The 15092-nt window shown below is 41.6% G+C and overlaps 1 protein-coding gene across 1 annotated transcript in view; it reads right to left on the bottom strand.

Annotated features, from left to right (window-relative positions):
• Positions 1-243: 243 nt before the first annotated feature.
• The window catches only part of NLRP3 (NLR family pyrin domain containing 3), a 46626-nt gene continuing 31777 nt past the window's right edge, over positions 244-15092 (bottom strand). The window contains exons 9-11 of the mRNA XM_021689895.1: positions 4582-4752; positions 3717-3887; positions 244-535 (exon numbers count right to left, since the gene is read on the bottom strand). Of these exons, the coding sequence (XP_021545570.1) occupies positions 436-535; positions 3717-3887; positions 4582-4752 (442 nt within the window). The 3' untranslated portion in view covers positions 244-435. The remainder of the gene's footprint in view (positions 536-3716; positions 3888-4581; positions 4753-15092) is intronic.

The following is a 15092-nucleotide window of genomic DNA, read 5'->3' as shown; positions in this document are numbered from 1 at the left end:
AGTCAGAAAGATAGGAGTGGGTGATAATGGTGATATGGGTTAAAGTAAACAGAACAAAGATGGGTAAAAAAAGATATGAGGGAAAGGAGATTGAGGGAGAGTAAGAAGAGAAAAAGAAACACAGAAAAAGTGCTTTATTAAATGAGTTAGTTATATGAGGTCACCAAAAGGAACATATCCTCTGACTGAGGTTCTATAATGAGAACCACCTCATTTGGATGATTTCATTGTCCTGGTGTCTTCAAGCCACGGGTAAAGCAGATGCTCACATTCTCTGTAAAATGCACCATCAGCAAGATTTCGCTGTCCCACACTGGACCAGAGGCATCGTGGAGTGATGGTCTTCACCCTGGATGGAGGAGCGCTCACTCCCACTTGTCCACACCTGGACGGCACGGAGCCAAAATGCTGGCATCTGGCAGCTGACGTCTATCACTACCAAAAAGGCTCAAAGACAATGGTCAACTCAGGCTTTTCTTCTTGAAGTGTTTCCAGTGCACATTTTGTATCATAATTGAAATACATTTCACACAACCTGTAAGAGCAAATTGACAGCCTTATGTTATATTCTTCAAAGAACACTGTCAGGGTTTTTGCTTTAAAAATCTCACCTCCTTACTTCCCTTAATCTAACACACTTCTAAGCTCTCCAATGCTACACTTCATGCCTAATGTTTTTCTGTTATATTTTCAACCTTCAAGTTTGGAAATGTTTTAACATGTAAATTTAGAGAGAATGGTAATCAATCCCTATGCCTATTACCCAAATTTGACAATTAATAACCCATGCCCAGGGATGCCTGCATGGCTCAGTCAGTTAAGCGTCTGCCTTCAGCTCAGGTCATGATCCCAGGGTCCTGGGATCGAATCCCATGTCATCAGGCTCCCTGCTCAGTGGGGAATCTGCTTCTCCCTCTCCCTCTGCCCCCCTCCCCTGCTCATGCTCTCTTGTTCTTGCTCATTCTTTCAATCTTTCTCTCTCAAATAAATGAAATCTTTTTAAAAAATAAATTAAAAAAATAACTCATGGCCAATCTCATTTCGTCTATCACCCACCTACTCTTCACATCAATGGATTATTACAAACACGGCATTGCATGCATCTACAAACACAACAACAATGCCATTATCACACCTAAAAAAGTTAACAGTGATTCCTTAATATCAATATATGTCCAGTGTTTAAATTTCCTCAACAGGCTGATACATTTTTTATATGAGGTTTATTTAATCAGAAGCCATATAAAGTTCACACATTGCAACTGTTTGTATGCCTGTCAAGTCTTCTTTCATATATAATTTCTTCCCTCTTGTCTCTTTTTTTCTTAAGTTTCCCTTGCAACTTAGCTAAGAAATCATACCATTTGTCCTGCACCATTTTTAACAATCTTGATTTGGTTGTGTTATGGATTGAATGTTTGTGTTTCTTCAAAATCCATGCATTGAAGCCCTAATCCTCCATGTAATGGTATTTGAAATGGAGCATTTGGGATATAATTAGGGTTAAATGAGGTCATGGGGGTGGGTCATTACGATGGGATCAGTGCCCTTATGGTAAGACACGCCAGGGCACACACTGTCTCACACCTCTGTCTCTCTCTTCCATGTAGGGACATGGGAAGAAGGCAGCCATCTGCAAGCCTGGACGAAAGCTCTCACCAGAACCTGAATCAGTTGGCACTGTGATGTTAGACTTCCCATATTCAAATCTGTGAGCAATAAATGTCTGTTGTTTAAGGCACCCTGAGCTAATGAGACAGGTGGGTTGCCTCCAGAGGTTCCTCAGTCTGTTTGAAGCCTGTCCCTCATCTGCAGAGCATCCCTCAGGGCTGGGTCAGGGACTCCACACACAGTAATGTCTCAGCTTCATCCTGGCCTCCCTTGCTTTGTCCTTCTATTTCTCTTCACTCTGAGAATGTTGGCTTTTCCTGCAGCACCTGTGTTCTACTGTGTCTGCATAAGGATGCAAAATTCTGTTTATTCAAACCTGCATTCTAGCCAGTTCCCAGCCTTGAGGTCATGAACTAGAACAGAAGCCCCAGGACTAATAGAATTTATATTATTTGGGTACAATATAGATAATAAATAAACAAGAAAGTGATATAGCAGGTATGTATGATGATGATCACACGATGGTGTAAAATAAGCAAAAAAGGGGGGCAAATATGCTAAACTGATATTTTCAGTAGGATGGTCAGAGACAGACACACAGAAGGAGACCTCTAAGCAGAGGATTAAGGATACATGGGAACAAGTCACATGACTATCAAAGGGGAGAGAGGTCCAGGCAGAGGGAACAGGAAATGCCAAGTTGTGGAGGTGACCGTATTTTTGCAAAACTGCAAGAAGATCAGTGTGTGTGGAGCATAAGGAACATGGATTAGGAGACAATGAATTTGCAGAAGCAGCAGGGGCCAGACCACAGGCAGCCTCAGGCACTGCTATGGGTTTGTGGATCTTACTTTGAATGCGATAGGAAATCACTAGAGCATGAGGGTAGGAATGATATGATCACTTGCTCCTGTTTTAGCTACAACCTCTATCTGCCATGGTCAGGATAATAACAGATGGAGAGTTGCCTGGCAGATGCCACCATAACAATCCAGACAAGACGGAACGGTGGTTTTGAACCAGGGTAGGAGTCATGAAGCCAGAAGTCAGGAAGAGGTCAACAAGCAGGCATGTTATGGAAGCAGAACTAACAAGAAATGCCAACAAGCTGGACGTGTGCATAAGAAAAAAATAGGTGTCGAAGATGACTTAGAGTGTTTTTCTGTTGTTTTTGGCCTGAGCAAATCTCACTAAGCAACCACTGACAAAGATGAGGAAGAAGCAGGTTTTAGGCAGAGGGGGTAATACAGGTTTGGATTTGGACATGTAAAGTTTAGCACATTTATTAAACATACAAATGGAAAGGTCAGACTAGCATTTGGACATGGAATTTTTGCAGGTATAAATTGGCTGCCACAGCATATATATGGTAAAGCCAGAACACTGGATGCTGTCAACACAGGATAAAGTATAGAGAAGAAAAATTAGCTCAATGATTAAGTCCAGGGGATTCAGCATGTGCAGGTCAGGATGATAAAGAGAATCCACAAAGGAGACTGAGCAGAAATAGCAAATGAAGGAGAAGAAAATCCAGTGTGGAGAAGGTGTGGCCCCTAAAGCCAAGTGAGGGAAAGTTCTTCTGTGGAGAATGATTTTCAGGGCTGACAAAGGTACAGGACTCATTGGGAAGCTCTTACTGGAAAGGTAATGAATACCAGGGGATATCACTAATAATGAAACTCAACACAATGCACACAAGCTGGCTTATGGAATTTCTAATCTTGATGCTTCTGGCTCTCTTTTCCCATTTAGAAATCCTAAGAACACCCTACCGTGCAAAGACCTTTGCAGCTAAGAGGAACCATGGACTGCTCTAGGTCTACAAAGTACGTATGGTCCCTTGCAGGGCCATCTACTTCTATTTGGCCACTTTCATTGGGACTTGGGTTTCCTTGGGAATATGAATGGAAATTCTTTTCACACCCAACTGAATCTTAATTATTCTAACTGTCTGGATGAATTTAAATATGTGGTTTGTGACTCATAAAAAAGTCTGCCCAACATCAGGCTGAATACAAATGAAGCCACCCTGGGTTTTGATAACTGGTCGACTTGTCCTTAGTACTCTGAACCCTCCCACGTAAATCTGTGCAGAGCACACTTACTTCAGGCTTTTTAGGAGGCAGCCCTGCTGTTTTAGCACTTCACAGAGCAGCATGACCCCTAGATCACCCAGGTCATTACTACCCAGGCTCAGCTCCCGCAGGCTCTTGTTGGAGGTCAGAAGTGTGGAAAGATCCCAGCAACAGTGTGAGGTGAGGCCACAGCCATCTAATCTGCAAGAAAGAGGGTGATTTAAAGAAAATGCCCCCTTGGGGCGCCTGGGTGGCTCAGTCGGTTAAGCGACTGCCTTGGGCTCGGGTCATGATCCTGGAGTCCCGGGATCGAGTCCGGCGTCGGGCTCCCTGCTCGGCGGGGAGTCTGCTTCTCCCTCTGACCCTCCCCCCCTCATGCTCTCTCTCTCTCATTCTCTCTCTCTCTCTCAAATAAATAAAATCTTAAAAAAAAAAGAAAGAAAATGCCCCCTTAACTATCCCCCAGTCCCCCCAGATCTCAGGCTGCAATGTTTCAAATGCACAAAAAGCACAGTATTAATGAATTTAGAACAATTGTATGTGCCCATGGTTATTCTTCTCCGCTTTTCAGATGAAAGTATTTTTTTCCAGTCTACTGGATTGTGCAGATCAAATTAGTAATAGTAGTTTGTGAATTGATTTTTCCCAAATTCTATGCCTCTCTCCAAATTTCCCTAAAACACAAGTGCCATATCACCCTATTCTTTTGTGGTGAAAGGAAATCCAGTATTTACCTTTATACCACCAAGAAGTAGAACCCCTCCAAGTCCCATGATCCTATAATAAACCAAACCTTAGCAACACCATCCCTTCTCAGATAAAAATCATCCCATCATCATTTCCCCTACCTTAGCCACCATGTATCCCCCTCATTGTAATTAGCTAAGGGACTTACTCCAATATCTGAAGCTTGCAGTTGGGGTGCAAGACGCCCTCACAGAGCAGCTTCACCCCCGTGTCTCCAAGAGCATTGCCCCGTAGGTAAAGGTGTGTGAGCTTCTGGTTAGTGCTGAGCACTGAGGACAGAGCTGGACAGCAACCTGATGTAAGGCCAGAATTCATCAACCTGGAGAAGGAACAAGGAAACGAGGCCTCCATGTTCAGCCTTTCTTGAACATTGCACAGCTATCTTAGCATGGGAATCTCATCTTATCTAAAAAGTGCATCCTTGGGGTGCTTGGGTGGCTCAGTTGGTGAAATGTCTGCCTTTAGCTTAGGTTGTGGTCCCAGGGTCCTGTGATCGAGCCCCACGTCGGGCTCCCTAGGGGCTCAGTGAGGAGTCTGATTCTCCCTCTCTCTGCCCCCCAGTCCAAGCTGGTTCTCTCCCTCTCTCTCCCTCTCAAATAAATGAAGTCTTAGGGAAAAAAAAAAAACAAAACAGCTGCATCCTTCTCCTTCAAGGTCAGGAGCCAGCATCTTGGATACTATCTGAGGACAGCATGACTCCTTGTCTCTGGACCTCTAAGAGAGATGAATAGTCATCAGAGCAGATGCTTTGCTGGGACTGGTGGAAGAGACAGAGCAAAAGCAAACTGATCCAGACTCCTTCCACATTCTTCTTCCTTCTTACACATATTCCCTCTGCCATCCATGCTGCTTTTTTTTTTTTAAGACTTTATTTATTTGACAGAGAGAGACACAGCGAGAGAGGGAACACGAGCAGGGGCAGTGGGAGAGGGAGAAGCAGGCTCTCCATGGAGCAGTGTCACGCATGCTTCCTAACACCACATCTTCCAGAAATACATCCCAGATTATACTTCACTAATAATTCTGACAACACTGCAAAGACTTGCCTTACTGGGTTCTCACATTAACTGAGCAAGGTGGTAGTGCAGCTGTAACTATTATGTATCTTTTGCAGGTTAGAAATCTGAGGTTTATCAAATCCTGTGTTTCTCTTAAGGTCAAAGAGCAAGTGTTGAGTGGGGAGGGACCTGGACTTAAGCCTTATAGGGCCATCTCTGCTCTGTGGCCCTTCTATCCATATCACTCTTCCTTCTGCACTGGAAGGGGGCTCTCAGAGCATAGAGCTCTAGATTTGCATGACACTCAGTGGGACTAAGATGTTTGGTGTGCTGCACTTGGGTCAAGTTGAATATATTCTCTTACCCAACAGAAGCATGAGGGCTCTGGGGTAGAGAGATGCATCCCTCCAGCATAGAAGCTCAGAGTGGGGAATACAGTACACAGAAAACCCATATGCTAGGCCTTCAACAAAACCTTGACTTAACAACATCTCATGCAATCACATTCCTTCCTGCCAGAATCCTAAACAATGACGTTTTTAAGCTCCAAGATGTCTTAGAATCAGGAAAAATAGAAAGTAGCACCAGCAGGTGATCAAAAGAAAACACAAATACTTATCTACCTACTGGTTTCCATCTCACCAGTCAAAGATAAATCATAATAAAAAAAGTTGAATATGCAAGACAAACAGGGGAATAAAGCCCAAGATGGATGAGTAAAAAAAACAAGGCAAGGCTTCTAGTAAGAACTTTATTTCTAGCTGAGCATAATCTCATTAGATGGTCCTTAATTAACATGCAGAAGGTATTTGCAAGATTATTAGCTGTTATTAGCTGTTTGTGTTGTCTTGAAATCATATGTTGGAATCTTAACCGGCATTGTGCTGGTAGGAGGTGCAGCCGTTAAGAGGTAATTAGATCTGGAGGGTGGAGTCTTCATGATGGAATTAGTGCCCTGATAAAACAGACCCCAAAGACTTCCCTTGCCCCTATTGCCATGTGAGGACACAACAAGAAGGTGGCTGTTGGAAAGCCCAAAACCAGGTGATCTAAGGCACCTTAATCTTGGGCTTCCAGCCTCCAGAACTATGAGACATGTTTGTCGTTTGAGTCACCCAGACGATAGTATTTTTGTTGCAGCAGCCTGAACAGACTAGATGAAGATGAAGAACACCAAAGATGAAGACCATTCCAGAAGATTGAAGATAGTCATCCAAAAGGAAAGGAAAAAAATATATATTTTGTGAGTTACAAAATGGCAAGTTTTGCCATCATTTCCTGAAAAGGACTAGAGGGATTATGAACAGATGTTTTACTAGCGGAGCAGCATGAAATGGCAGCACTTACAAGCACAAGGTGGTTTTGTTAAGAATAAGTCACATCTCAATTATCAAACTTAATTACCATTGAGACTGAGTGATGGGTGCATTGAGTGCATAATGAAATGGTTAGGCAATCAAACAACCAAGTTCTACCAGCCAATCCACTTGATTAGAGGGATGTAACCAAGATCACACATCTTGGTCTCAACCAATCCATATACCCAGTTCTACATTCACTGAGCACAGATCTCTTGCCATGTACTATATTGTTAAATTATTGTGTCAAAAGGAAAGATGGCAGAGGAGTAGGAGACCCTATTTCAACTGGTCCCCAGAATTGAACTGGATATCTACCAGACCACTCTGAGCACCCACGAAACCAGCCTGATTTGTAAGAAGATCTAGATCTCTACAAACAGAATATCACAGGCGGTTGGTTTTGAGATATGAAGCAGGGAGCCCTGATTCCCCAGGGCAGATATCAGAACATAAACAGCAGCGAGAGGGAGCCTGTCCATGGGGATCCTGCACCGCCGGTGAGCGACAGCCTCGCGTGCTGGGGTCGGGGCACAGACTGGCAGACCGGTAGCTGTGGGGAAAGGACTTTAGGGCAGCCCCCAGGGCAGAAACCCAGAGCGGTGGGTTCAAGCATGGGACTGGGAGCAGCTGGTGGTTTTAGAAGCACAAAGGGCTGAGACACGCTCCAACCTGGAGGCAGGACTGGGAATGCTACGGAAGGGCGCACAACCCAGGACGCTGCAGTTTATAGCAGCACGGACAGAAATGGAGACAGTGTGGCCTGGAGAGCTCACTGAAGAACAGACTGCCATCTCTCTGCTCTGAGGCAGAGGGTTGGAAACAGTCTCTTCTGCTCTGACTCTCAGAAGAGACATGGAAAGCCGCCAGAGAACAAAAGCCCCAAAAACTGACTCCCGCTGAGCCCATCCCCCGCCACAGGGGGGCAGGGAAACTCCGCCCAAAGAAGGTTGCATGAGTAACAGTGCAGCAGGCCCCTCTCCCAGAAGACAGGCTGGGAAAAACAAGAGGCCAGCAACCCTAAGGTCCCAAGAAAACAGGTGCATCTTGCTTGAATTCTGGTCAATAATTTGGACTCTATACATTCCCTCAAACACCCATCAACAGAATGACTAGGAGGAGGACCCCCCCAAAATAGAAAAGACTCAGAGATTATGACTTATGCTGCAGATTTACAAATGGATGCAGATATAACCAAGATGTCGGAGATGGAATTCAGGCTCGCAACTGTGAAGACAATAGCTAGAATGGAGAAATCAATTAATGGCAACATAGAGTCTCTAAGGACAGAAATGAAAGCTGAATTGGCAGAACTTAAAAATGCTATCAATGAGATCCAATCCAATCTAGATAATCTAACAGCTAGTAAGTTAGCTGAAGAACGAATAAGTGACCTGGAAGACAATATAATAGATGAAAAGGGAAAAGAGGAGGCTAGGGGAAAACAACTCAGAATCCATGAAAATAGAATCAGAGAAATAAGTGACACCATGAAGCATACCAATGTCAGAATAATTGGACTCCCAGAGGGAGTGGAGAGAGAGAGAGGACTAGAAGATGTATTTGAGCAAATCGTACCTGAGAACTTCCCTAATCTAGGGAATGAAACAAACATTCGCATCCTAAAGGTAGAGAGGACCCCTCCCAAGATAAAGGAAAACAGGCCAACACCCCGAAATGTAGTAGTAAAAATTGCAAATCGTAGAACCAAAGAAACCATCTTAAGGGCAGTTGGGGGAAGAGATTCCTTATGTACAAAGGGAGGAACATCAGAATAACGTCAGACCTATCCACAGAGACCTGGCAAGCCAGAAAGGCCTGGCAAGACATACTCAGGGTACTAATGAGAAGAACGTGCAGCAAAAAATACTTTATCTGGCAAGGCTTTCATTTAGAATGGATGGAGAGATGCAGAGCTTCCACGTCCGGCAGAAACTGAAAGAATATGTGACCACTAAGCCGGCCCTGCAAGAAATATGAAGGGGGGGTTCAATAAAAGGAGAAAGACCCCAAGAGTGAGATACAACAGAAATTTACAGGGACAATCTATAAAAACAACATCTTCACAGGCAACATGATGACAATTAATTCATATCTTTCAATACTCACTCTCAACGTGAATGGCCTAAACGCTCCCATAAAACGGCACAAGGTTGCAGATTGGATAAAAAGACAGGACCCATCCATATACTGTCTACAAGAGACTCATTTTGAACCTGAAGATACATCCAGAATGAAAGTGAAGGGATGGAGATCCATCTTCCATGCCAGTAGACCTCAAAAGAAAGCTGGGGTAACAATTCTTATATCAGACAAATTAGATTTTAAACTAAAGACTGTAGTTAGAGACACAGAAGGACACTATATCATTCTTAAAGGGTCTATCCAACAAGAATATCTAACAATTGTAAATATCTATGCCCCCAACATGGGAGCAGCCATCTACATAAGCCAACTGTTAACCAAAATAAATAGTCATATTAATAACAATACGTTAATTGTAGGAGACCTCAATACTCCACTCTCAGCAATGGACAGATCATCTAAGCAGAAAATCAACAAGGAAACAAGAGCTTTGAATGATACACTGGACCAGATGGACCTCATAGATATTTGCAGAACATTCCACCCTAAAACAACAGAATACTCATTCTTCTCGAGTGCACATGGAACTTTCTCCAGAATAGACCAATACTGGGTCACAAATCAGGTCTCAACCAATACCAAAAGATTGAGATTATTCCCTGCATATTCTCAGACCACAACGCTTTAAAACTGGAACTCAATCACAAGAAAAAATTTGGCAGAAATTCAAACACTTGGATGCTAAAGACCACTCTGCTCAAGAATGTTTGGGTCAACCAGGATATCAAAGAAGAACTTAAACAATTCATGGAAATCAATGAGAATGAAAATACATTGGTCCAACACCTATGGGATACTGCAAAAGCGGTCCTAAGGGGGAAATACATAGCCATCCAAGCCTCACTCAAAAAAATAGAAAAATCCCGAATTCACCAACTAACTCTACACCTTAAAGAACTAAAGAAAAAGCAACAAATGATGCCTAAGCCATGCACTAGAAAAGAAATAATTAAAATTAGAGCAGAAATCAATGAACTAGAAACTGGAAACACAGTAGATCAGATCAACAAAACTAGAAGTTGGTTCTTTGAAAGAATTAATAAGATCAATAAACCACTGGCCAGACTTATCCAAGAAAAAGAGAAAGGACCCAAATTCATAAAATTATGAATGAAAGGGGAGAGATCACGACTAACACCAAGGAAATAGAAACAATTTTTAGAAATTATTATCAACAACTATATGCCAATAAACTGAGCAATCTGGATGAAATGGAGGCCTTCCTGGAAATCTATAAGCTGCCAAGACTGAAAAAGGAAGAAATGGACAACCTGAATAGGCCAATAACCAGTAACGAGATTGAAGCAGTGATCAAAAACCTCCCAAAAAAACAAGAGTCCAGGGCCTGATGGATTCCCTGGGGAATTCTACCAAACATTCAAAGAAGAAATAATACCTACTCTACTGAAGCTGTTTCAAAAAATAGAAACTGAAAGAAAACTTCCAGACTCATTCTATGAGGCCAGCATTACCTTAATCCCCAAACCAGAGAAAGACCCCATCAAAAGGAGAAGTTCAGACCAATATCCCTGATGAATATGGATCCCAAAATCCTCAACAAAATCCTAACTAATAGGATCCAACAATACATTAAAAGGATCATCCACCACGACCAAGTGGGATTTATCCCCGGGATGCAAGGGTGGTTCAACATTTGCAAATCAATCAGTGTGAAAGAACACATTAGTAAGAGGAAAGAGAAGAACCATATGGTCCTCTCAATTGATGCAGAAAAAGCATTTGACAAAATACAACATCCTTTCCTGATTAAAACTCTTCAGAGTATAGGGATAGAGGGAACATTCCTCAAGCTCATAAAATCCATCTATGAAAAACCTACAGCGAATATCATCCTCAATGGGGAAAAGGTGAGAGCCTTTCCCTTAAGATCAGGAACACGTCAAGGATGCCCACTCTCTCCACTATTGTTCAACATAGTACTAGAAGTCCTAGCAACAGCAATCAGACAACAAAAAGAAATAAAAGGTATTCAAACTGGCAAAGAAGAAGTCAAACTCTCTCTTTTCACAGACGACATGATACTTTATGTGGAAAACCCAAAAGACTCCACCCCAAATTACTAGAACTCATACAGCAATGCAGTAATGTGGCAGGATACAAAATCAATGCACAGCAATCAGTTGCTTTCTTATACACTAACAACGCAATTGTAGAAAGAGAAATTAGAGAAACGATTCCATTTACAATAGCACCAAAAACCATAAGATACCTTGGAATAAACCTAACCAAAGAGGTAAAGGATCTATCCTCTAGGAACTACAGAATACTCATGAAAGAAATTGAAGAAGACACAAAAAGATGGAAAAATATTCCATGCTCATGGATCAGAAGAATAAACATTGTTAAAATGTCTATGCTACCCAGAGCAATCTATACCTTCAATGCCATCCCGATCAAAATTCCAATGACATTTTTCAAAGTGCTGGAACAAACAATCCCCGAATCACCAAGGAAATGTTGACAAAGAAAAACAAAGCTGGGGGCATCACGTTGCCGGTTTCAAGCTATATTACAAAGCTGTGATCACCAGGACAGCATGGTACTGGAACAAAAATAGACATATAGACCAATGGAACAGAATAGAGAACCGAGATATGGACCCTCAACTCTATGGTCAAATAATCTTTGACAAAGCAGGAAAAAACATGCAATGGAAAAAAGACAGTCTCTTCAATAAATGGTGCTGGGAAAATTGGACAGCCACATGCAGAAGAATGAAACTTGACCATTCTCTAACACCATACACAAAGATAAACTCAAAGTGGATGAAAGACCTCAATGTGAGACAGGAATCTATCAAAATCCTAGAGGAGAACATAGTCAGTAACCTCTTTGACATCGGCCACAGCAACTTCTTTCAAGATATATCTCCAAAAGCTAGTGAAACAAAAGCAAAAATGAACTTTTGGGACTTCATCAAGATAAAAAGCTACTGTACAGCAAAGGAAACAGTCAACAAAACAAAGAGGCAACCCACAGAATGGGAGAAGATATTTGCAAAGGACACTACAGATAAAGGGCTGGTATCCAAGATCTAGAAAGAATGTCTCAAACTCAACACCCAAAAAACAAATAATCAAGTCAAAAAGTGGGCAGAAGATATGAAAAGACAATTCTCTGAAGAAGACATACAAATGGCTAACAGACACATGAAAAAATGTTCATCATCATTAGTCATCAGGGAAATTCAAATCAAAACCACACTGAGATACCACCTTACACCAGTTAGAATGGTGAAAATGGACAGGGAAAGAAACAACAAATGTTGGAGAGGTTGTGGAAAAAGGGGAACCCTCTTACACTGTTGGTGGGAATGCAAGTTGGTACAGCCACTTTGGAAAACAGTGTGGAGGTGCCTCAAAAAATTAAAAATAGAGCTACCCTATGACCCAGCAATTGCACTACTGGGTATTTACCCCAAAGACACAGATGTAGTGAAAAGAAGGGCCATATGCACCCCAATGTTCATAGCAGCAATGTCCGCAATAGCCAAACCGTGGAAAGAGCCGAGATGCCCTTCAACAGATGAATGGATAAAGAAGATGTGGTCCATATATACAAGGGAATATTACTCGGCCATCAGAACGGATGAATACCCAACTTTTACATCAACACGGATGGGACTGGAGGAGATTATGCTAAGTGAAATAAGTCAAGCAGAGACAGACAGTTATCATATGGTTTCACTTATTTGTGGAACATAAGGAATAGCATGGAGGACATTAGGAGAAGGAAAGGAAAAATGAGGGGGGGTGGAATTTGAGGGAGAGATGAACCATGAGAGACTATGGACTCTGAGAGACAAACAGGGTTTTAGAGGGGAGGGGGGAGGGGGGATTGGTTAGCCCGGTGATGGATATTAAGGAGGGCACGTACTGCATGGAGCACTGGGTGTTATACGAAAACAATGGATCGTGGATCACCACATCAAAACCTAATGATGTATTGTATGGTGACTAACATAACATAATAAAATTTAAAAAAATTATTGTGGGTTGTTTTTTTTGTATTTATTTACTAATGATATACTTTATGTTATAAAAATGTGTCACAAAGAAAATTGAGGAAGAAGATTTAATATTCGAGTGTTTACTATATGGTTGGCTGAAATAATGACTTAAAATAGGATTATCTCATAGAATTACTACAAAACCAAGATTTAGGTATTATTTTGTCCTTCTTTTTAAATGGAAAAGCTGAGAGTCAGGGAAATTACTTGAAAAATAAGAAGGAGCTTCCTAGATGGACTATGAGGGCAGGAGAGTATTTTGCATACCAGGCAAAAGGAAAGTGGTAAGCAAGGGAAGGAAGAGTAAAAGAGGTCACATTGTTAGGACTAAAAACTTATTCAGTATGACTCAGAATGGAGTGAAGGGTGTGGCAGAAGCAATGACCTAGAGGTGATCAGGGACAGCTTTGTGTACTATGCTAAGACACAGCAACTACACTCTGACTTCAAAGAACTTTTGAAGTTTGTGTGTGTGTGTGTGTGTGTGTGTTTTAATTTGACAGAGAGAGACAGCTAGAGAGGGAACACAAGCAGGGGGAGTGGGAGAGGGAGAAGTAGGCTTCCCGCTGAGCAGGGAGCCCGATGCAGGGCTCGATCCCAGGACCCTGAGATCATGACCTGATCTGAAGGCAGACGCTTAATCGACTGAGCCACGCAGGTGCCCCCTTTTGAAGTTTTTTGAGAAAAAGCTCAATGTTTTCAAATCTGCATTTTATTTTTTTTTTAAAGATTTTATTTATTTATTTGAGAGAGAGAGAATGAGAGAGAGCAAGCACATGAGAGGGGGGAGGGTCAGAGGGAGAAGCAGACTCCCCACCGAGCAGGGAGCCTGAGGCGGAACTCGATCCAGGGACTCCAGGATCATGACCTGAGCCAAAGGCAGTCGCTTAACCAACTGAGCCACCCAGGCGCCCTCAAATCTGCATTTTAGAAAAACTCCTCTCGTGTTTTGCGAAAGAAGCAATGGGGTAGAGGGAACTGAAAGTAAAGACAATCTAGGATTTTCCTCTATTTACGGGCTAATCATCTTCCTGGAAAGTCCCATTATCAACAAGGCAGTAATAAAGAAAGGGCAAGAAGGGGACAAAGGATGAGGGTGGAGAGTAAGTTATAAGAATTAAAGAATTTTGCAAATGCTCACTGTGTGGCACTTCATAATATGGAGGAGGAGTGGAGTGCAAAATGCAACCAAAAATAGAGGCCTAAAGTTCAGGACATTTGGCCATACCTAACAAAATATAAAATGCCTAAAATTGTTACTTCATTAATTACATTTATAGGTATCCATCTCAAAAGAAATATCCACACATAAAGTTATATATACAAAATATGTTTTTTCATAGCACTTGTAATATTAAGAAAGGAGAAATTCATCTAAAGGCTTATCATTCTGTGAGAACCTAAATAAATTACTGTAAAGCATACTATGTAATATTATGCCCAAATCTGTAGATCTGTATATACCAGCATGGTAATAAACTCATGATAAAAATAAGAAGAAATCATAAGACTCCACAAAAAAATTGCTAGAACTGATACACAAATTTAGTGAAGTCACGGTATACAAGATCAATGTACAGAAGTCTGTTGCATTTCTATACATCAATAATGAAGTAGCAGAAAAAGAAATCAAGGAATTGATCCCATTTATAATTGCACCAAAAACAATAAGATACCTAGGAATAAACCTAACCAAAGATGTAAAAAATCTGTACTCTGAAAACTATAGAACACTTACAAAAGAAATTGAAGAGGACACAAAGAAATGGGGAAAAAATTGGAAGAACAAACATTGCTAAAATATCTATACTACCCAAAGCAATCTATACATTTAATGCAACCCCATCAAAATAACACCAGTGTTCTTAAGAGAGCTAGAACAATTTTAAAATTTGCATGGAACCAGAAAAGACTCCGAATAGACAAAGCAATCCTGAGAAAGAAAAGCAAAGCTTGAAGCATCACAATTCTGGACTTCAAGATATATTACAAAGCTGTAGTCATCAAGACAGTATAATACTCACACAAAAACAGGTACATAGATCCATGGAACAGAAATGGACCCTCACCTCTATGGTCAACTAATCTTCGACAAAGCAGGAAAGAATGTCCAATGGAAAAAAGACAG

This window comes from Neomonachus schauinslandi, chromosome 7, assembly GCF_002201575.2.
Source record: "Neomonachus schauinslandi chromosome 7, ASM220157v2, whole genome shotgun sequence".
NCBI lineage: Eukaryota > Metazoa > Chordata > Mammalia > Carnivora > Phocidae > Neomonachus > Neomonachus schauinslandi.
The sequence above is the reverse complement of the archived record's forward strand: the minus strand, read 5'-3'. Positions and strand labels throughout refer to the sequence as shown.